General features: G+C 40.6%; 1 protein-coding gene across 4 annotated transcripts in view; it reads left to right on the forward strand.

Moving 5' to 3' along the window:
* TBC1D15 (TBC1 domain family member 15) overlaps positions 1-18,194 on the forward strand; it is an 82,016-nt gene extending 63,822 nt beyond the window's left edge. For all 4 annotated transcript variants that reach the window (XM_054026620.1, XM_054026593.1, XM_054026602.1 and 1 more), the window contains 3 exons: positions 15,198-15,314; positions 15,978-16,064; positions 16,864-18,194. In XM_054026620.1, coding sequence (XP_053882595.1) covers positions 15,198-15,314; positions 15,978-16,064; positions 16,864-17,082 — 423 coding nt within the window. In that variant the 3' untranslated portion in view covers positions 17,083-18,194. The remainder of the gene's footprint in view (positions 1-15,197; positions 15,315-15,977; positions 16,065-16,863) is intronic.
* Positions 18,195-22,946: the final 4,752 nt, after the last annotated feature.

Raw genomic sequence — 22,946 nt, forward strand, 5'->3', positions numbered from 1 at the left:
TTTTCTATTAGAAAAATCACATTTTTAAAAGAAATGTAAACTTTAAAAACTATTCAAGTTGACACTAGATCTTTAACCAAAGCTGTATTTTGAGAGGATTCCACCATCTTTACTGTAGGCTGGTGTCTATCATTTGTGTTTGGTGTACAATTTTAAATTCTTGGAGGTGACACTTTCTGCTCTGTATTCCTTTTAACATGCTGCTAGATCTCTGTTAATAGTAACTAGACCTGTTATATTAGTGATTATATTATATATAATGATTAAGACCCTACCTGAATCGTGGGATGATCTTCAAATAATTGCGGCTGAGTTGCGGACAAGACATTGAAAATCGCGGAAAAGTAGTAACACTGCTCTACAGCCAAAATGCTTCTGAAATAAATGTAGTCAAACTTTACTAATTCTGGGTCACTGAGAACGAAAATGATGCTTAAAATTGTTGATTGGCTCTAGTTTTCAAGATATGCTATTGGGTCAGTATATACGACCCTTGACTTGGGAATGGCAGAGGATAAGTGAGTTATAAAGGGAAGGGATCTCAATTTAAACCAGAAATGACTAAAATACATCTTTGACTGGATCTATGAATAAATCTATGACTGGGTTTGGACAGTACTTGCTTTTTAGGCAAAACAATGAATGATGCAATCTGAAGCTGGTATTGCATCATACATGATATGAATTGCATCATGTTATTCCTAGAAGTCATGGATGATGCAATCATAACGAAGCTTACATCACTCTGCTGAACAAATTGCCCTATATCAGCTCTAGAAATCGTACAGTGTCATGCTCTTATTTGTCAGTGTTTGATTTTGCAAAGGGACACATTTCTGTTTAGCCAAAGTGAGCAGAGATGCCTTGTACTTGTGTGAACAGTGCAGATAACTTCTGCTATGTTTGTGGCGAAGTGACTTTGCATCACAAAAGCTCAGTATAACCACTATGGTTAAGAAAGCCTATCACCTTTCTTTTGGCTGCAAAATTGGAGATCAGGACAAGAGGTGGGCCCCACACATATGCTGCAACACTTGTGCAATAAATCTTCGCCAGGGGTTGAACAGGAAAAGGAAATGATTTTGCAGTGCCAATGATTTGGAGAGAACCAACAGATCATACCAGCAATTGTTACTTCTCCATGGTGCCTCCAGTTGGGAAAGGTGTGTCAAAGAAAAAGTGGACTGTGCATTATCCAAACATTCCATCAGCTATACACCCAGTACCCCACGGAGAAGGACTGCCGGTTCCTGATGCACCAGAATCATTCCCACTTAAGTCAGACGAGGAAGAGGATGAAACTTCTGGTCCTGAACCAGCATTGTCACAGGACCCACATTTTCTCCCATCCTCCTCCTCTGAACCACACCTCATAACACAAGGTGAACTGAATGACCGTGTCAGGGATTTGGAACTACCCAAGAGTAAGGCAGAGCTGTTGGGCTCCAGACTACAGCAGTGGAATCTCCTGGCAGGTGATGTTAAGGTTTCCATGTTCCGAGACCGTCAAAAGGATCTTGTCCCATTCTTCTTCATGGAAGGTGATCTTGTAGCCTGTAACAACATTGATGGTGTGATGGCAGCCCTCAACATCGTTCACGATCCAGATGAGTGGAGACTGTTCATTGATTCATCGAAGACGAGTCTTAAAGCTGTTTTACTGCATAATGGCAATGTTTTGCCATCAATTCCAGTTGGTCATGCAGTCCATATGAAGGAAACCTATGACAACATGAAACAACTTTTGAGGTGCATAAACTATGACCAAAATCAGTGGCAGCTTTGTGGCGATTTGAAGGTTGTTGCTCTCTTGCTTGGTCTGCAGACTGGATACACAAAGTACTGCTGTTTTCTCTGCGAATGGGATAGTTGTGCAAGAGATTCCCACTACATCAAGAAAGATTGGCCACTCCGACAGTCATTGGAGCCTGGGAGGAAAAGTGTTCAGCATCCACCACTTGTTGAATCAAGGAAGATTTTGTTACCACCCTTACACATCAAGCTGGGTCTGATGAAGAACTTTGTCAAGGCCATTGACAAAACACAAGCAACTTTCAAGTACCTCCGTGGAAAATTTCCAAGATTAAGTGAAGCTAATATAAAGGAAGGTGTCTTTGTTGGTCCTCAGATGCGTGAACCTACTCAAGGCATACAAAAGCCTTGGTTGCAACATGTCTCTAAAGATACATTTTTTTGCACTCTCATCTAGATTTTTTTCCCACCGAACTGCGGAGCAGTGAGCGGCGAGCGATTTCACCAGGACATTGCAACAATGGAGAAACGCTATCAGGGTAAATGGAGCCCATCAATGCTTGCAGACTATTGCTGGACAGTGACAAGAGATGCTCCATTTAATGAGTACAAGAGACAAGCCAAGAAGCGCCGAGTAGACACTGAATAGGACTAAACTATGTACATAATAGTTTTTTGCCTTTTGTTTCATACTAAATTTTATTTAAAGTGTTACATAAACAGGACAGGGTGAAATATTATCATGTAAAGCAACCATAAACACATGAAAAGACCTAGGTTTACAATTTATGATTAAAACTCTACGATCTACACAATATACATAGACATAAAATGTAAAAACTTAAATATCTTAAACAGTAGCCGATCAGTTGTTTTAATTGTCGTATTTGAATTCAGCACATCAAAATACATAATAAATAGCACATTTTATCTCTGAAGCAGACGACTTCTCAAAAATTGTAGAGCAGTGTAATGGACCTTTATTAATAGCAGTAATTTGGAAAAGCCACAGTAGATGTATTTGTTTAAGAAAAATTTGCTGGAACGATATAAAAACTCAACTGTTATGTTATGCCTTCAAATTTTTGTTGATAACCAGACAATTTGGTGCAGCTACAGGGCCATGATCAGGGCAGGGCATGTGGGACAGCCATCCAGGGTGCAAAGCTGGGGCAGAGAGGAGCACAGGGGTGGTAGAAAAATGATGAAAAAAACAGTAGGGGATCGAGCCCTGCAACGGGCGTGGTATTGCTCCCTTTGCTTCTGCGCTGCTGCTGTTGGCACCACTGCCTTCAGAACTGGGTATCTGGCCAGCGGCAGCATAGAAGGTAAGAATGGCAATACCATGCCCATTGCAGGGCTCTGCCCCCTACTGTTTTTTAGCCATTTTTCCGCACCGTTTCCCAACCACCACCACCCTCTCCAGTATGCATCCTGGCTGGCTGTCCCGCCCTGGTTAGGGCCCTACCCAAAACTCTCCAAGATTATTTAATGTACTAGTGGGGGGGGAAAGTGTGTGTTGCAAACCTCAAAATGTATGTAAAATTGTGGACTGTGCGAAGTACGCTAATTTAAAGCAAAATTACAGTGAAAGCCTAATACTTCGGATTCCACAATTTCTGCAATATTGCAAATGAATTAGGACCTTAATAATAATAATACCATGGAAATTAGAGTATACTGAAGATGGGTGGGCAATGATTTGATTGCTAGCAACATCCTTGCGTAGCAGTCAATGTGTGTTTATTTTATAGTGTGAGAACTGCAGAGTTAAAAGAAAATTAGCACAGTAGTGGACTCTGCATGCAATTCACTTTGATACAGTTTATAATATTTATCAACCCTTTCACATTTTCTTTTTAAAGAATGGATTGAGGTTAATTACAAAAAGGAGTATCAGATATTTGAAATAAATTCTTAATCTGTCATGGCTTAGTGAAATGAAACTTTTAAGGTTAATTGCATTGTAATTAAACATTTTTAATTGATTTTGGTTTGGATATCACTCAGATTTATGCAGTTCTAGTGAAGGGCTGTGTGCATTGCAATGACAATTGTGCAAGAATAAAATAGACTATTCTTTTAGCTTCAATAGCAGTGACCCTGAATCTTAAATATAGTAGAAACTATAATTGTGCTAGCTAGGATAGAAGTTACTTCTAATATCAAACCCCTGGCATCAAAGCACAAACAGAGCACCAGGCAGTTTCAAGAAGGAATTGCTTATGTCTTTTCCCTGCTACCAGTCTTCTCTTCCCACCCAAATATAGTATTGTTTAACTGGCCTAGTAAATGTCTGCCTTCTGTGCAGCATTTGCTTTAGGACTTTATTGATTTCTGGACACAACAGCATAAAACTAATGATCCATTATAACAATTCCCATGTTCCTGTATAGAGCTGAATATCCTTCATAAAACTTGTCACAGCATATAAGTGAGTTCTATATGGTAGTAAAATTAAATGCAACAGGTGTTTACAGCAATTTGAAAGGTCTGCTGTAACTCTGAATTGGCTATGAGTTTAAGGCTGACAGTCTCTCCTTACTTTAAATGCTTCAAGATCACCTTATAACCGTGAAGTAAACCTATTTTTTCATGCTCCTGTAATAACTAAATACAGTAGGTTGAGTGAGAGTTCTTACTTGAACTAGTCAAGTAAAGCATACTGTGCAAAAATATTTTAACATGTAATAGAATAGTGTGAAAGGGCATTCAACACCAAATTACTACTACTTTCCATTCTTACTGTGTAATTGTAATAATTAAGCAACTTCTTCAGAGTAAGCTGGAAGAGAGTTTACACATCTTTCTAAAACTTTTGGAATGGGATAGAGCTAACAAGCGGTCTTTTCAAATTGACTCATTCATGTATCTATGTATACATTTTTTATAGAAAAGTTTGTTAGGTTACACCTGAGTACATAATTTCAGTGTTTACCAGTATAATATTGGAATGTTCTCATATTGCATTTGCATACAAAATGGAAATATTGTAAAAAAAGTCACAAAAATTATAAAAAACAAAAACAAAAACCCTGTATACACCATCCTTTATAATTAGCACTTGTTTGATACAAATTAAATATGATCAGTTTAAGATGTGTAGAAAATTCCGATTAAAAATGTGAAAGTAGTTCCATTTATGTTTTGAGAGTAGTATATTTTATCTTAGAAATGCTGGGTGCAGGACATTAGTTCATGAATCAATAGCTTCATGTGCTATAGGAAGAAAGAATAAATGGTAAATAGTGGTGTCCCCCAGGGATCTGAACTGGGACACCTGTTCAACGTATTCATAAATGATCTGGAAAAAGAGGTAAACAGTGAGGTCACAAAATGTGTAGATACAAAATTACTCAAGATCGTTAAGCCCAAAGCAAACTGTGAAGCATTACAGAGGGATCTCACAAAACTGGGTGACTAAGCAACAAAATGGCAGATGAAATTCAGTGTTAATAAATGCAAATTAATGCACAATGGAAAACATCATCCCAATTATCCATACAAAATGATGGATTTAAATTACCGTATATACTCGTTCATAAGCTGAATTTTTTTAGTAAAAAAGGGAAGCACCAGAGAAGGGGGTCGGCTTATGAATAGGTATAGAGAGGGAGAGGTGGGACACAGCCCCTCCCCCCAACAGAGGGAGCAAGGAGAGGCAGCACAGCCAGTGGTGCCAGAGTCTCTCCATTTCTGGCCACGCTGCTCTCCCCCCAGCCTCCAAAGCAGCTGCAACTCTGGGGTTGGCAGGCTGCAGAGCAGGCTGTGGCCGTGCCACCTGGCCCGCTGGAGCACAACGGCCCAGCCCGCTGGAACATGCTGTGGCCGTACCACCCAGTCTGGCCCGCCAGAGCAGGCTGCAGCCGCGCTGCCCCGCCTGCCGGAACAGCTCCAGCCAGGCCCAAGACATCCTCCCCAGATAAGGTGGGAAGGGATGGGATGGGGAGTGTGGGGGTCCCAGGCTAGGGGTGGGGTCATGTGGGAGGTGGTCACCGGGGTTACTCCTTTGTCTCCCAGCTTCTCCCCCCCCCTCCAAAAAAATTTCCCCACCAGTTGCTGTCCCAGCCCATCAGGGTAAGCAGCTGGCACGCCGGGACACTTTGTTTACTTGGGTTTACCTCCGTAGCTGCGGACGCTTGAGGTAAACAAACCATCTCGGCCCACCAGCCGCTTATCCTGATGGCCTGGGAGCCAAAGTTTGCTGACCCCTGAATTATAGGGTTGGCTTATGAATGGGTTATAAAAATTTTCCATTTTTTACTTATCCATCTGGGGGGTGGAGGGTGGGGGGAGTTATCTTATAAACGAACAGTCTTATGATCGAGTATATACAGTAGTTTATACCACTCAAGAGATCTTGGCGTCATCGTGGATAGGTCTCTGAAAACACGTGCTCAATGTGCAGCAGCTGTCAAAAAAGCTAACAGAATGGTAGGAACCATTAGGAAAGGGATAGATAATAAAACATTAAGTGTCATAATTCCACTATATAAATCCATGGTACATCCACACCTTAAATACTATGTGCAGTTCTGGTCACCCCATCTCAAAAAAGATATATTAGAAATGGAAGACGTACCAAAACTTCCTGTCAGAGTGGTTAAGCACTGGAATAAATTGCCTAGGGAGGTTGTGGAATCTCCATCATTGGGGATTTTTAAGAGCAGGTTGGACAAATATCTGTCGGGGATGGTCTAGATAATACTTAGTCCTGGCTTGAGTGCAAGGGACTGGACTAGATGACCTCTCGAGGTCCCTTCCAGTTCTATGATTCTAAGAAGGGCAACAAAAATGATCAGGGATATGGAACAGCTTCCATATGCGGAGAGATTAAAAAAACTGGAACTTTTCAGTTTGGAAAAGAGATAACTAAGGAGATGGGGGGATATGATAGAGGCCTATAAAGTCATGAACAGTGTGGAGAAAGTGAATTAGGAAGTGTTATTTCTTCTTCGAGCGCTTGATCATGTCCATTCCATATTAGGGGTGTGTGCTCACCACATGCACTGGCCGGAAATTTTTCCCTCAGCAGTATCCTTAAGGGACCGGCACTGGCGCCCTCTGGAGTGGCATGGCACGGTATAAGGGGCACTGCCAGCTCCCCGCACCCTCACTTCCTTCTTCTCACCAATGACAGTGCTGCAACGTCTGCTGCTTCAGCTAGCGTTATTTCATTCTCTGTTGCGAACTTTGAAATCCTGTAAAATAGTTAGTTATATTTATATATATATATATATATATATATAATGTTAGTAGTTTTCTTAGTTACCCTTAGTAGTAGTTCTCGAACTCTTTGTTAGTCCCAGACGGGGGTTGCATTTAAGCCCTGCGATTGCTGCAAACGGCCAATGTCCATCAGTGCTCCACATACCAGCTGCCTAAGGTGCTTAGACGAAGGGCACATAAGTGACAAATGCCATATTTTCAAGTCCTTCAAACCTAGGACAAAGAAGGAGCTCAATATCCATCTAAGAGCACTCCTAATGGAGCCAGCATTCGCACCAGCGCGCGGTCCAACTCCACACCAAGCACCGTGGCCTCCATGCGTAGTGCTCCCCCAGCGCCATCCACAAGCCGGCACCGGTCTCCCTCCTGTCAAGAAACCGAATAAGACTTTGAGGGGAAGATCTCCTACCTCCCACAAGGGAAAGGAAAGGGCAGGGAGAACCAAGACCCATGTAGGGCAGCTCAATATCCCCCTCAGGAAGTCGGGCCCCAGCTCAAGTCGAGTGGTGCAGCCCATCCTATTCCTTGCCTGCGACTCCAGATAGCGGTGCAGGCCACTACCAGCTTCAGGTGCTGTTGCTGCCTGAAGCCCTTCAAGCAGATTAGGAGAGCCTGATGCTCCTGGTGACACCCTCACTGGCTCCCGCAGTACCCTGGTCTCGGGAAAACCCGCATTGGGACCTATGCATGTGTCCTCGCCACAGCGATATCGTTCCCCATTGAGAGGGATGTCCTGCCAGCGTTCGCCTGCCCGCAGCTGCCACCCCTCAGGACTGGAGAGGCAGACTCAGCAGAGCCCTCTTCAGTCCCCAAACCGGTGGCACTGATCATGGGATGCGAGGTGTACTTCACCAGTAGATTGGTGCAGAACCTCTGAGGCACGCATCACCCGTCAAGAACTCTGGGACCAGCCCCCAAGCGTCTTCAAGGGCCCAGGACTGATCGGACACCAGAGACTGCCAATCGCCAGGCTGTCATCGCACATCTCCAAAATGAAAGTCACCCTACTCAGGATGATCCTCCCGGCAACTGGCCCATAGTAGCTCCTGTTCCCATTTGATGCAATAGTACTCTTGGGGGTTCACCCAACCTTCCCACACTGCCTGATTGGTGTTGGGAGCCTCAGAGAGGCCAGCGGCCTCGGTATACTGTCCCCCTCAGATGCTTGAGACTTCAGGGGGTAGAACCCCACAGGTCCAGGAGGACCCGGGAAGGAAGTTGCTGAACCACCAATGGACATGAAAGAGTGGTGGGCAACCTGCGGCCCATCAGGCTAATCAGCTGGTGGGCGCCAGATAGTTTGTTTACCTTTGCACGGTTGCCCACAGCTCCCAGTGGCCGCAGTTCGCTGTTCCTGGTTAATGGGAGCTGCGGGAAGTGGTGCGGGCCACAGGGATGTCCTGGCTGCCACTTCCCGCATTTCCCATTGGCTGGGAATGGCGAATCGCAGCCCCTGGGAGCTGCAGGCGGCCGTGCAAATGTAAACAAACTGGTGGCCCGCCAGGGGATTAGCCTAATGGGCCGCAGGTTACCCACCACTGATGGGGAGGCTCCCATGGCGTTGTCCTTGTCTTCATCGTCACCAGATGAGGTTATCACGGGGCCTCCTCTCCCAGTTCCTCAGAATGACTCCAAGGCGCACCAGGGACTTTTGAAGAGGGTCGCTTCTAATCTTGGGCTTAAGGCAGAGGAATTGGAGGAGCCCTTGGACTCTGTTTGACGTCCTATGCTCCTTTGCTCCTGCCAGGGTGGCTCTGTCCTTTCATGAAGGGGTTTCCAAGATCACTGATGCCCTGTGGCAGACCCTGTCTTCCCTGACCTCTATCTCTAAAAGGGACAAACGCAAGTACTTCGTGCCAACCAAGGGGCATGAGTACTTATACTTCTACCCAACCCCCAATTCTCTTGTGGTCAAGACGGTTAACCACGAGAAGCAGAGACAACCTGAGACCACCCCCAAAAAAATAAGACTCCAAGAGGCTGGATCTTTTTGGACATAAGGTTTATTAGTATCCCGCTGCCTAGGGGGGGAGAACAGCCACCGCCTGGCACTGCGGGCCGCCCCCCTCCTCTCCCTACCACCCAACTGAATCCTGCCTGCTCGGGGCCAGGCCGGACTCTCACTCACCCTGGCCCCGCGCTTCCCCTGCGTCTCCTGGGCCTCCCTCCAGCGCTTGTGGAGGGAGAAGGAATGGTGAGCCTGGGGAAGAGGCGGGGATTCGGGGAGGGAGCCAATCGGGGGAGGAGGGGGTGGAGTCGGAGCGGGGAGGGGGGATGCGAGCACTTCCGGGCTCCAGCACATTTCCTTGTGGAGGAAGGGTTTTTTGTTGTTGTTTTTTTTTTTGTCTGTCTCCCCCCCCCCCCCCCCCCCCACGCCCACTTGGGTGATCTGGTCACCCTATCACCATCATTTCAAGGTATTGCAAAACATGGGCAATGTTCCTCTTTGATACTTGGGCAGGGATGACTGGAGCTAGGAATTCTTCACTCTATTTGAGTTTGTCCAAAAGGGGTGTGATGGGAATTTTATTATGGAGCTCTCTTCTGGTTCTTTTCAGCCCTGGATGTTCTGCAGAGGAATTTCCTCAGGACTTCTAAGTGCTTTCCTCCTAGGTTCCTTAAAATTTCTGCTTCATTAATAATTATTAGCACAACTGATGAAAACTAGACCTGAGGCCTGTAAGGATAGAAAATCTAAACTGTTTTCATTATTTGTATTAAAGCATGAATTTGGAATTGGGAGAAAAGGCAGGGAAACTTAATTTATAGAAAAAACCAGCAAAATAACTATAAAATGGACATGCTGTGACCTGTAGAAAAAGGTTTGAGTAGAGCCACTCATAATGTCAATGAAATATTTTATCTTTAAATGAAAATCTGTATCAGAAAAGAACAGTCAGTCACCCTGCCAAATGCCAACTGAATGAATTTTTCTGAAAAATACATTTGCTAAGGTAACTAAGTTCCCAGAAAGATAATTTAGGTCAATCAGTTGCAGCTCTGGAATTGGTAATAAATTGATTTAAGTTGTAGAAAGACAGCCGTGTTTAATGACTTATCAAATAAAATTTTCAAACATTTGAAGGAAAATAGAAGAAGCATTTTTTTGTAATGTACAGTACAGCCTTCAAGAGGGTTTAGTGCTTGCTTTTCACAGGAGTGCACTTATAACACTTGAGACTGAGAAGAGATAAATGTAGTACTGTATGCCCATCTCATTAAATATAGCTTGCAAGATATTAGCTAAAGTGGAACTTTAGGGATTTGAGGCAGTCTTACTGGAAATAACATATTAATCTGTTTGTAATAATAAAAAATTCAAACAACAATGAAAGATTACTTACCAGTATTGAGCTCTCAAAATATATTGCCTCTTCACTTTCCCACTGTAAGAGTGATTTGCTAGGCTTTATTATCAGAGCCATTTTAAAGTAATGTAGACACTGTCCTACAGTTCAGATGTTCCAGCATGGTTATAAAAGGTACTAGCCCATAACCACCTTTGGTTCCTCCCTGCCTCTTCTAAACTAGTTGTACAAATCTGAAGAAGTAGGGAAGGAAAGGAGATCAGTGTGGCTGTGCAAAGAAAATATGTTTAGAGAATTCCATATGCAGGTAATTTTTCCCCAACCTAAAATTACCTATGCAGATCTACACTACCAGAGATGAATAAGTGGCAACATTGCTCAGGAATACTACTTGAAAAGTGGTTAGCTGATTAAAAAGTGGAGGATTACTTCACTGAAATGAGTATTCAGTTTGGCTCCAGTTAATGAAACAGTAATATTGAGTAAAAGTGAGTTGAGCAGCAATCTGACAAAGATCTATGATAAATACATTTGCAGAGATAAATCTTGGAAGTGGTTGCTGTTCTGGCAGAATGAGTTTCATGTGTCTCTAGTGCTGATTTAAATGTAAAACTTCAATTATTTAAATAATCTCGGGGCAGAAATTGCTTCACCTTAGACTTTTTGCCAAAAACCTCCAACTAGGATGATTTCCAGAAGGGTTTGGTGGTGTTGCATAATACTCTTTGATGCAAAGGATTTCGTGCTCTGCATAACATATCTCAGAATTGCTGTGCTGCTTTGTGTATTAAAGAAACAAACATCCCAAACTAACTGGAAGACATGATTACATTCAGATAAAATTCAGAAACCACTTAGGGAAACTCCATTTTTCTGTATCATTGATCCAATTCCAATTGGATCAAAGGAAAGGAGAACACGTATGTGGTAGTTGTGTTGTCTTTGAGAACTTGGATCTCTTTTCCTGTGGTTTATGGGAAGAGAGCTGTGTAGTGGCAACCTGATACCCAAAATGCCTCTTTTAGCTTCCAACCCCCCCTCCCCGTTTTTACCAGATGGGCTTCTTATCCTGTCCTCCTATAAGCTGGGAGTGGCTAGCATCCCTGTGAGGAAGATATTACTAAATCAACTTGTACCTTATAGTCCCAGGGTGTTGGGTGTGCATAAATTTAGGATGCGCTCACCCAGTACTGATCTTTTCAAAGGGAGTCACGGAGGTACATGAGACTGTTAAAGAAGAATAAATAATAAAGGAAGTAGTAAAAAGTAACCTGCCTCTAGCTGAAATCTTCTTACCATCAAGGCTGCTTCCTAGAACTCCAGAAAAAGTCAGGAGGATTGATACACTGGGATTGGAAGATGATTTATTGTAAACATTATCTGTTGCCTAGAAGATGAATTTATTTTGGTTGCCCTAGACTCTGAAATAGAGCAGTTAACTTAGAATTTTAATCACATTCCTTGAGGGGAATTTTCTTTGAACAACAAATCATCTAGTTAAGAAAAAACCTACAACACTGTCACTAGAAGTGGTTGGCTACTAGTGCCGAAGGTGGTGAAAACTGAGTGTTGATCCCACTCCAAATGGGAACATGAGTTAGGAATGGTCAGAACTGACTTCAGTGAACTATGTATGATCCTATTTTAGTGAGAGGTGGAAATAGTTACCTTCAAATCTGAGTGCTCTGAATCAATCATGATTTAAATTGAGGACTTTCATTGACACCTGCTTTTCATTGCAGTGTGTAGCTACACATACCCTACATGCCACTGCAAAAGGTGTACCGTGTAGAACATGGCCTTTGTCCATTGACAGTTTCTCAGAAGAGGATCCCAGAAAAGTCAGAGTTTGTAGGCCTTCAATTCCTAGGGCCCAGTGGGTTCCCATAAACTGCATGAAGAAAGAAAATGGGATAATTGGTCTCCAAAGACATGGAGAAAAAAAATTAATATAAATGGATTGCTGCAGAGTTCTTTGGCGAGATCAGAATTACTGCACTCCAGAGAATGAAGCAGTTGCTGGAATCAGAGGAGCAGAACATCACATCCTTTGCTTGTTCTGCTGACTCTTAACATGATGAACACTTTTGAGGCTGTCTTTGTTTGCTCTGAGAGTTGTACAAAATTGGACTCCTGACTGTTGCTGAGAGTACTGCTGCTTATACCTAAATGAGAACATTTACTTTCTAAATGTAGATTGGGAAAATCTCAGACACAGAACTCTTGTGTGTTTTTCTCTAGTCATCTAAGCTATTGTAGTAAAAAATCACTTGTTTTTCCTGTAATACAGCAAAAGGATATTTTTGGAATATATAGAAAATCAGGGTTGGAAGGGACCTCAGGAGGTAATCTAGTCCAACCCCCTACTCAAAGCAGGACCAATCCCCAGACAGATTTTTGAACTCGCAACCCTGGGTTTAGCAGGCCAATGCTCAAACCACTGAGCTATCCCTTCCCCCACCACCCTTGGAAGGGACTCCAAGAGGCCATTGAGTCCAGCTCCCTGGCTTCACTAGCAGGATCAAGTACAGATTTTTGCCCCAGGTCCCTAAGTGGCCCCCTCAAGGATTGAACTCACAACCCTGAGTTTAGCAGGCCAATGCTCAAACCACTGAGCCTGCTCCCAAACTTCCTCCCAGAGCCTGACCCCCACGGCCCCTCCTGCACCCCAATCCCCTGCCCCAATCAAGGTACCTCACTTTATTTTCATTTACTTCCCATTACTTATAAAATAGGAGAATGAAGAAAAAAATGAAAAACAGGGTAGGGGGAGGTAGATAAGAGAATGTTCTTTTTCTTGGCTGGGTCCCAAGTGGGGGGGTCCAAAAATGATCTCTGCACAGGGCCCCACTAACTCTAAATCCGCCACTCCACATACAATCACAATGTGACATTGGTCTGAGCTGGGGTTATGAGGCAGTACTTTAATACAAGTAATTAATTCTATATAATTGTATAGCTTCCAGTTCTAGATTTTTAGGTAGTAGTCTTTGTATGGTTAGCGTAGTTTTCAGTTTTTTTGCTTCCGTTTTTTAAAAAGTTGTCTTTCTAGAATATGAAGAGCTTAGTCTAGACACACAGAATCCAAGCAGTCTTTGGATAGCATAGTCTGGGGGTTGATTTTGGACCTCTGAATCAGGAACTCCTGTGTTTGTCATCTTGGATCTACCTCTGAATCACTGTGACCTGGGCCAAGTCACTTAATCATTCTGCCTCAATTTTCCCGCAAAGGGGGTGTTGAGGATTGATTAGTTAATGTTTGTAAAATGCTTTAAGTTTCACTAGTAAAAGTAAAAATGCAGTAAGGTGTTGTCAGGAAGGCCACTCTTTCATTCAAACATGTTAAGAATATTGCTTGACTGTATCATTGATCGCCATCATGCCTGTATGTATATGGGGAAAAATACCTGGCACAGAAGATATCTTTGATTAACCATTTCTGTACTGTTCCCTGAAGGATATTCAGTTAAGTTTTCTAGTTAGAAAATATCCTCTTTTATTAAATATTCATGTAAGAATGCAAGATGGCTGATATAATGGAAAAATATTAAATGCTGGATTGCTTCGGAAACTACCAAAAAGATTGGCTTAAATTAAAAAATCTGATCATAATTGTTCACATACACTTGTATACTCTGTTCTACAAAACCGTCTCTGCACTTTCCCCCATGCTGCATCTGTGCCTGGAATGTCCTTCCTGATCTTACTTACCATTCAGTTTCCTTTTCCTCAAAGCATCCCTCTTTCTTTGGTTTTGCAGTGATGACCCACTCTAATGCCTCTTATAAAAGTGAAATACTCTTTTTTGGGGGGAAATAAACCAGTGCGGGCCTTTTGGAAAGCAGCAACTTCAGAACCTTATTTTATGCAAACCTTCCTCTCCGCCTTCACCGTGTCATATCTAAACAAAGCCTGATTTCCTGAACTCTTATTCTTGTTTGTAATCTTTGCTAAGGGAGTAGGTCCCATTAACTTTGGTGGTTTTACTCACTTGAATAAGGACTAATCTTGCAAGTAGAAGCAAGTTTGGATCTTTCATTTTTGATTTCCCCTTTCCCTCAAACAATTGTTATAATCTACTCTTTTAGTTGCCAATCCTAATGTAAAAATGAAGCCATCATACTTATAAGTGTACTGTGTTCAAAGAGTCAAATCTTGGTCCCATTGAACTCAGTAAGGGGTTTTCTGTTGTTTCTTTGATCAGTATTTGACCTGAAGCAGCAAGCCATTATTTTGCATGTCTGCTCTTTGACTTGCAGGCTTGTTGTTCTGGAGTGGTGGGGTGAGGCTGGAGGGGCAGTTTGGCTTATAAGAACCTTTTGTAAAGATTTGAAAACACAGTAAGCGTTTCTGCCAATTTGCTGGATTCTCCAGGCTTTATACCAAGACCTGTCAAGCCACGTAAAACAATTAGAATTCATAAATGTTTTGTACACAATTACCTGTCCTCTTGTTTGAGTAAGAGATTTTTTTCTTGAACTAGGACAACCAGCAGGCATCAGTAAGACCATGAAAGCACATTGGGCTTGATAGTATCCATCGTACACATCCTCAGCGGATCGATGGTCTTGATGAACTGAGCATGTAACTACTTTCATAGATTCTAGGACTGGAAGGGACCTCGAGAGGTCATCGAGTCCAGTCCCCTGCCCGCATGGCAGGACCAAATACTGTCTTAGACTTAGACTTACTTTATCACTAACTGTTTTTCAGCCAGTGATAGGAATATTTAATTGGTTTAAAAAAGGAGCTTGTTTTTTAATTAAATCATTAGGCTTAGAAGGCATACTGAAGCTATATTATTATTAAATGTGAAAAGTTGTTAAACTTCAATGTCTTTCTTGATATTCAGAAGAAAGGCATAAATTCTCATTTCCAATTTCAAAAGCAGTTTTAATATTTTAACAGGTAATGTGGACAGAGTTGCCTTGCCAGAATTTTCATCTTCTCATTTGTTGTGCTATCCTGGAATCTGAAAAGCAGCAAATAATGGACAAGCATTATGGTTTTAATGAAATACTAAAGGTATTTGCTGAGGTTCTTAATTTTAAGTGTAAATTAACCATTTGAATGGATTCTTTTCTGGTTCTACACTGAAAAAGGATGTAGATGTACAGTGTGTCTCCTGAGTGGTTATAGTTACTTCATTCCAAAACTCTTTAAGGGGCAAGGCAACCTAACAAATATAATTATGGATCAGTAATTTTTCACCTATATTAAGAGGTTAAACCTCTAGTGTTGTGTTAATAAGTGTCAATAATATTGTCACTCTAGTAGATAGAATATTAGCACTTACTCTTTTTAAACCGCCTAGGAAGTTGCATAAATGTAAATCATTTTTACTTCATCTTCTATAAATGTATTTATTATTACCTCTTCAGCTCTGGCAATTAGGGTTGCCTGATGTGTGATATGCTATTGTATATTACATTAGAATAAGGAACTCTGATATGGACTCATTTTAAGAATCCTATAAAATGCTGACCAATTGCTGTGAGCATATAATATTGAGCACATTCAGCTCCTGTTTATCAATGCATGTGCAGTGTTTTGAGCATTTTGCAGGTTTGACCCCTTAAACTCCAATGTGGCACTTACAATAGAGGAAAATGTTATTATTTTAATGCAACAGCATATTTTTTCTAGTCTCTTATTTGCCATTCTTATTTTTTGTGAATATATTTTTAGCATATCAATGAACTGTCTATGAAAATTGATGTGGAAGATATACTCTGTAAAGCGGAAGCAATTTCTATCCAGATGATGAATTGCAAGGTAAAGTTCTTTTAAAGTATATGAGTATTCGAGAAAGTAAAAAAATACATAGTTGTTCATATTCATGTACACATATAGCTTTTGAAATAGTCCCTTTTGAAATAGTTCAGGTTTTGGATGTGATGGGAATCTGCTGTCAGCCTTTGATTAGATATTTACAAAAGCCTCATACACTTGTCTAGGCAAGAGTTGTACATTTAGTATCAAAAGTGTCTTATTGTGTGAAAAAAGCTGGAGTTTTGCTTTTGGATAGGTTGTTTTTACTTTGTTCGGGTTAGATTAGCTGGTATACAGGTGAGTTGACTTTCGATATGTGGGGAGGGATGAGAGGGGAGTCTGTTACCCTGCTGCCTACTGGACTAAAAGCACGTAGAGTTAGTTTTGGTGTGTGCTGAAAAGTTGGGTATTGAGTTGGGTGGAAAAAGTTTTAGTCAGTGTTATGAAATTTATAATGGCTGATTTGACTTATACTTTGGGTTCAGAGCAAATATGAATAGCAATGTTAATCTGATAATAATTACAGGAATATAATTTAGACTGTGGGATAAAGGTTTCCCTATCACCTTTAAAGATCTTTTCAGGGAGCAAAGATAGCAAATGGCAATTTTCTTGAAAATAATCAACCCCTATGCAAAATTAATATTTAAACATATTTTCACTACAGATTATACTTTATTTGTAGAAGTGCTTTAAAGAAGTCATTAAGGGTAATATGCTTGCTAATGTGTTTCAATTAACTCTTCAATTTAATTTATTTAATAGAATAAAAAATACAATGATAAATGTTTCCTCCTCATAGGAATTGCCTCAAGCAGTTGGTGAGGTCCTGGGGATGGAGACCAGTGCTGTTACAACACCAGATTCGGACACTGAAGAAGATGAAAGTGTTACTGTGATGAGTCGTTCTGCATCAACATATCAAAATCTCTCAATGCCTGTAACTGCTGCCAACGGAACAAGAGAGAACGCACAACAGATGGCTGTGACACATAGTGCCCAAAGATTGACACCTACATAATTACACTTGGTTAAATTCTTGAAGAGACACTTTACTGCAGCTCTTTTTTTCAAGCACTTGAGAGGTGGATGTTTAAAATTTGGTGTTTGATTAAGCTTTAAGGTTTTGGAAAGAAATTCTGTACTGTAATGCTCTTGCATTAAAGCTTTACAACATGACCTGACCTAATTATTTTTGTAGTTACTTCTACCAAAATAGCCTTTTGTTTTCAATAACATTCCTTACTATTTTTGTAGCAAAGTGCATTTCTTTTCTGGTGATGAACTGGAAATGGCTAAGGTGGGTGATTTGGGAATGATGCATCTGCTGAGTTTTGACTTATTATTCTGAGCTTTGGTGATTCTTTGGTTTGATCAGATTCAAAATGAGTCAACTGAAGCTCCTGTACAGCATTTCCATGCTGAAAAGATGGTGATTTCCAGAAGAGGAACATTTTGTAAATGAACAGAGGTTTTTCCTTCTCAAATGTTTACAAAAATATTTGTTGCTGTTTGAATGTACATTTGAAATGGACGTTATGACTTATGTGTATCCCAGGAATGGATAAACAATATATTTTTTACATTTAACATCTCTTCACTTACACGTATATATACTATCTACATAAGTAATTATTTGTGAATACTAAAAGAATAGGCATATTTTCAATATTTGAATAAACTTGACTGTTCATTAGTCAATTTGACCGAATTAATACACAATAATTTCAACCTGGGCTCTTTTTGAAAACTATTTTCTAAATAATTACTATTTCTTGTGGGTATGATCAGTCCTACACCTGGTGTAATTTTACAGTTAGTTTCTTGCGAAGTTTATCTTTACCAATAATGTTTATTAAATTTGCTAGTAGTATATTAACTGATCAGTAAACTCCTACTTAAACTGTTTCTATGTCAGACTCTTTGGGACATTTAAAAGCAGGTACAAAACTCTTGGAAAATAGTAATCACAATGATCTTAATAAAACATTTTTTTGTATATGAAAAAGGCAGTGTGAGTTTATACCATGCCATGCTGTATGATTTTCTTGTGGTATTTAACATAATTGATTCAATATATTCATTGTTATTTGGCAACTAATGTACATATTATACAATAAACCTCAAAACCAATTTAGTGTTTTTTAATTAAATCATATTTAGAGAACAAACTTAGTTGTCTGGTTGTGATATGAGAAAACAAGTAGAAGATGGGACATAGGTAATGGCAGTTTCCAAGTCACTTAAATTTTGTTTTGAATGGGTAATGAAGGGCAATGTAGAAATCAGATTTCTCCAGAGTAGAACATATTGTTCATCTCAAAGCCATTGTTGATAGTGAGTAGGCAAAGGAAGTATTTCCCCCTCCTATTTTGGAGCATCTTACTATTATAAATGATGCTCGTACTGTGTCCAAAGCAAATACTTAAATTGACACAAAAAGGCTTCAGTAGATAAAGCAAATCATTGCAATGACTTGAGACCTGTTTAAACTTCTCACACCTGTTGTGAGCAAACATGGCAAAGGGTTAGATGAATCAGTACGGATTTTGTTTTTAATATCATCAGTGTGTTATCTCTCATCAGTTAATAACTAAAAAACTCATTCAGCAAAAGTGAAGCATTCAGAACTCAGCATCTCCACAGTCTTTAATTTCCTGTTTTACAGGAAATTGCTTGGAAGCATCACGATACCTTTGTTCCCTTTTGAGCATTGGCCTTTTGGGTAATTCTTTTTACATAACAGAAAATCTAATGCTTTATTTGTTCTAGTATATTACATGAGTTAAAAGTATCAAATTACTTAACTGAGTTCTGCTGTCGTATGTTCTAGAGCAAAATACTGAGAACCTTGCACAATATATTTCTATAATATTTGCATGAATAACCCTGTGAAAGTAATGTTATATAGGGAATATGGCTAAACCACACACAAGCTGTGAAGTTTTAGTAGGAAGACTGTCATGGCAAGCTTTGCTTAGTTCTTCGCCGTTGTCTCATGTATTCTGTATCATGAGACACCCTTCCCCCCCCAAAAAAAGTCCCCAAAGTGTAATATGCAGGGTTTTTGTGACTTTTTTCTTTCATGAAAAAGCCACTGAAAAAGCACAATGGAACAGGTTCCCATCCCTCCCAAATGCACAAAGATTTTATTTTCTTTTAAAAGGCATATTGTGTGGTTCATCTTGTATGCATATGTATTTCTCAAACCTAAAGAGGCACACGTTTTCCAAATTATAATAGTCGCCTTTCTGTTCATTAAAATGTAAAAATACAGTTTCTCAGCCTGATAATTAGGTAGGCCTAGCAATCTTCACCCTGCTCTTAGATACCAGTATCTTTTACCAACTTACTTGCTTTTGTAATACCTATCCTTATTACAAAATTTAAAAACAATCTGAGTGTGTTAAAACATGTTCCATTGATGCTGAGCTGGCTGGAAGAAATGCAGAGGTGTTCAGAATTGTATAAAATTCTGAATTCAACATATCCTGGCTTCTGTGAACTTATTGTCAACACTTTGATATAATGAACTGTTGAAAAACCTCCTTTGCAAATATATATTTGGGATACAAATCTGGATCTTCGACTTTAAATGGTAGAAAAGAAGGAACTCGTGTTTGTTTCATGAGCTAGGATTAAGCTTATTCTTCCTCATGCCAGGTATCTTCATATGGGCTCATGCTCTGACAGTTATTTTTTAATTCAGCCCTGCTGGCTCAGAATCATATATTTGAAGTGTCTTTGTGTGGTTCCAGTGTTTTGTTAATTAAATCAAGCCATATTGAAATTGCAACAACAATATCTTCAGCCTGTAATTTGTCAAGCCCCTTGAATTGCGAAAAGCCACCTTCAAATTGCTTTTGTAAATTGAGTCTCCATCCTTGTTGTGTAAAACAAATCCTATCTTTAAATCAAAGACTGTCCTGTGATCCATGGATATTTCAACACATTTATGGAAAATATAGAAAGGCAATCTTTGAGAGCGCCACTAAATGCCATTGGAAAGCTGGGGTATCAGTCCTCCTTTTTTAGCTGCCAATGACTAAGCTGGTGGTTGCAGAAGAAATGTTGAACTTCTGCAATGTGGTTTAGAACTGTGCTAGGTGTTACTCCTTTCTCAGCAAAATTTGAATAGTATGGTGAACGTAAGTATATTAGAAGTTTAGGAAGACTATATTCAGATTGAATTGTTTCAATCATTTCTTTAAATTGCTTATTTTTATTACACAGAAGATGTTATTAACATTAAAAGAAGGTTGCAACTTTCTTCGGTTAAACTCTGCCTTTCAGTTGCTGTAATGACCTAATCATTGGCTTGATAGATCTTTGCCACTTTTGGTGGGTGTTGAAGATAAAAAAGGGTCTGCACGTGAATTAAGCTGATGCTAAAGAGCTGCTGGAAGGCTTGGAGCGGGTTGGATGTGTTTTGATGACAATGATGGCTCCATTGCAAGATCACTCATTAGTAGACTCTTCTTCTGTAGACAGTTCAGTTCAGTGATGCAGCTGTAGAGGAAAACAAATGAAGGGGCAAAACCTACCACTGATTTTTTTTAAGGATGCATTACTCTAATCTGAGACTACAGACTGCCTTAATCATTTGGTGGTGGTATGATCTCGGATTTAAGTGTAAACTTGACTTTGAATTTTGGGGTTTTGTAATGCTTGGTTTGGGGATAATTACAACATCCCTATGTTTTTTTTAAACTGTTAAAGTACTAATATTCTCAGCCTTAACTCCATTTTTTATGTCCATTATAAAAATATATATAGCTATGCTTATCTGACTGTCCACAATAAGTGATTTGCCCTTATTGGCCTGCTCATACAAAAAATTATTCTAGTTTTGAAAATGCCTTTTCTTGGGTTTTTGTTTGCTTTTTGTTTTGGGCAAGAGGAGAGCTATAGGGAAACAAACATCAGCGGTTCCTTGAAATTTTAAACCTACTCAAGTGTTCGATTTATAGTAGCCTTTGATACTGCCAGAAAGAAAGGATGAATTAGTGGGAGGAAGAGCGTTACTTTTCTGTACACATCTGAAATTTGAAATCTAGTTCAATTCAACTGAAATAAATGTGAAGATGGTTTGTGTGTCAAACATGTTTTTTAAACAATTGTGTTTGCACCATTAGAGGGGCTAGCGAATGCATCTCAAACACTCTTCAATGGTAGAGAATATGTATTGGTTTGGCATAAATGATACCTCTGAACAGCATAGGTGCTACATTTGTGCTACAAGAGTTGTGGTTGCTTTAAGGACTATAATATTGAATTCCCTGATTTCTATTGTAGTTAGCAACTTTTTTGCATTGAACTGTAAGTTAATTAGAGTGAAGTTGAGCATTGAAAGAATGTTAATAGATTTCATCTTGTTACTGATTTTGTCCACTTGGAGAATTTTTTTTTTAATTTTCATATGTTCCCTCCCCCCCCAAAGGACAAATTAGTGACTGAATGTTGCATTGTTGATTATTCTGGTCTAATTGTATTCGTATAGCGATTGCTCTTTACATTCTTAGGACTTGTCTATGTGGTGCTTTAGTCCGCACCAAAGGGGTGTAAATTAGTGTGTCATGTACCAACTGGCCAGTATGGACCTTGCTGGTGAGCACTAGAAGTTCTCTAGTACACATTAATTTCCCATTTCATAACTTGCACCCCAGCTTGGAAGCACATTTTTTTCTAAGTGTTATGGCATTCACTGCTAGAGACGTTAACAGGAGCTTTGAGACAACCAGATTTTAAAATGCTGCAGTTTCACTGGCTGCTTGTGGCTGTTCAAGTGTGATGGAAGTGAATCCCTATCTAGTTGGAGATTGACATTGCCTATCAGAGAAATATCACTTACAAGAAAGAGAGTTTCTCTCTTCTCCCCCTCCCTCCACCTTCTCCTTTTCAGCCTGCTTTTTAAATTCCACTTCTTTAAAAAGGAGAGTGATGATGTGGTTTGTTACAGACTCATATTGCAGGCTTTCTCAGCCTTTTTTTTTAACCCCCCCCTTGCCCCTGCAACATGCTATAAAAACTCCACAGCCCACCTGTGCCACAACAACTGTTTTTCTGCATATCTAGTAGATTAAAAGTCAGGGCTGGTGCTAGGTGGTAGCAAGCAGGGCAATTGCTCAGGGCCCCACCCCATAGGGGGCCCCGAGAAGTTAAGTTGCTCTGGCTTCAGCCTCAAGTGGCAGAGTTCAGGCTTCAGCTTTCTGCTCTGGGCCCCAGTGAGTCTAATGCTGGCCCTGCTCTCTGGTTTATTTTAGCAGACCCCCTGAAACCTGCTTGCAGACCCCCTGAAACCTGCTTCCTGTCCCCCAGGGGGCCCCGTCTCCTTGTTGAGAACCACTGTCATATTATATCTGATGATTTGTTTGCCTGGGGATAGTGACTGGAATAGCTCCCCTCATGGACACAATTCCTGAACAAAAATGGTTTTATACTGGAATACTTACTCTACTTAGAAGGGCACTTGTTATTCCCAAATAAAATGAGTTTTATTCAGAATAACATCCACAGGGGAGCTATCCTTGAATAGTTATAGCTGAATGTCTTATTCCACAATAGTTATTTTTCTAGTCAATTTCCCCATGTAGACTAATAGAGCCCTGCATGGATACAAAAATGTGGATCCGCATCCACCAGGATCAACCCATGATCTGATCCACAATCTGTCTTTTACCTATATCCATATCTGTACCCGGCTAGTGACTCAGGAGCGAGGGGAGTGGGGGCCTCTTGCAGGGAAGAGGCAGTGCGAGGATGGGGACTGGAAGTAAGGGGCAGCGAGGGGGGGGCCTTCAAGAAGAAGGGGCAGCGTGGGGAGGGGGACTGAGTGGGTTTCGCATTGCATGCTGCTCCCGGGGGCTCGCAAGCGACGGCACATGG

Source organism: Malaclemys terrapin, chromosome 1 (assembly GCF_027887155.1).
Source record: "Malaclemys terrapin pileata isolate rMalTer1 chromosome 1, rMalTer1.hap1, whole genome shotgun sequence".
NCBI classification, from domain to species: Eukaryota; Metazoa; Chordata; order Testudines; family Emydidae; genus Malaclemys; species Malaclemys terrapin.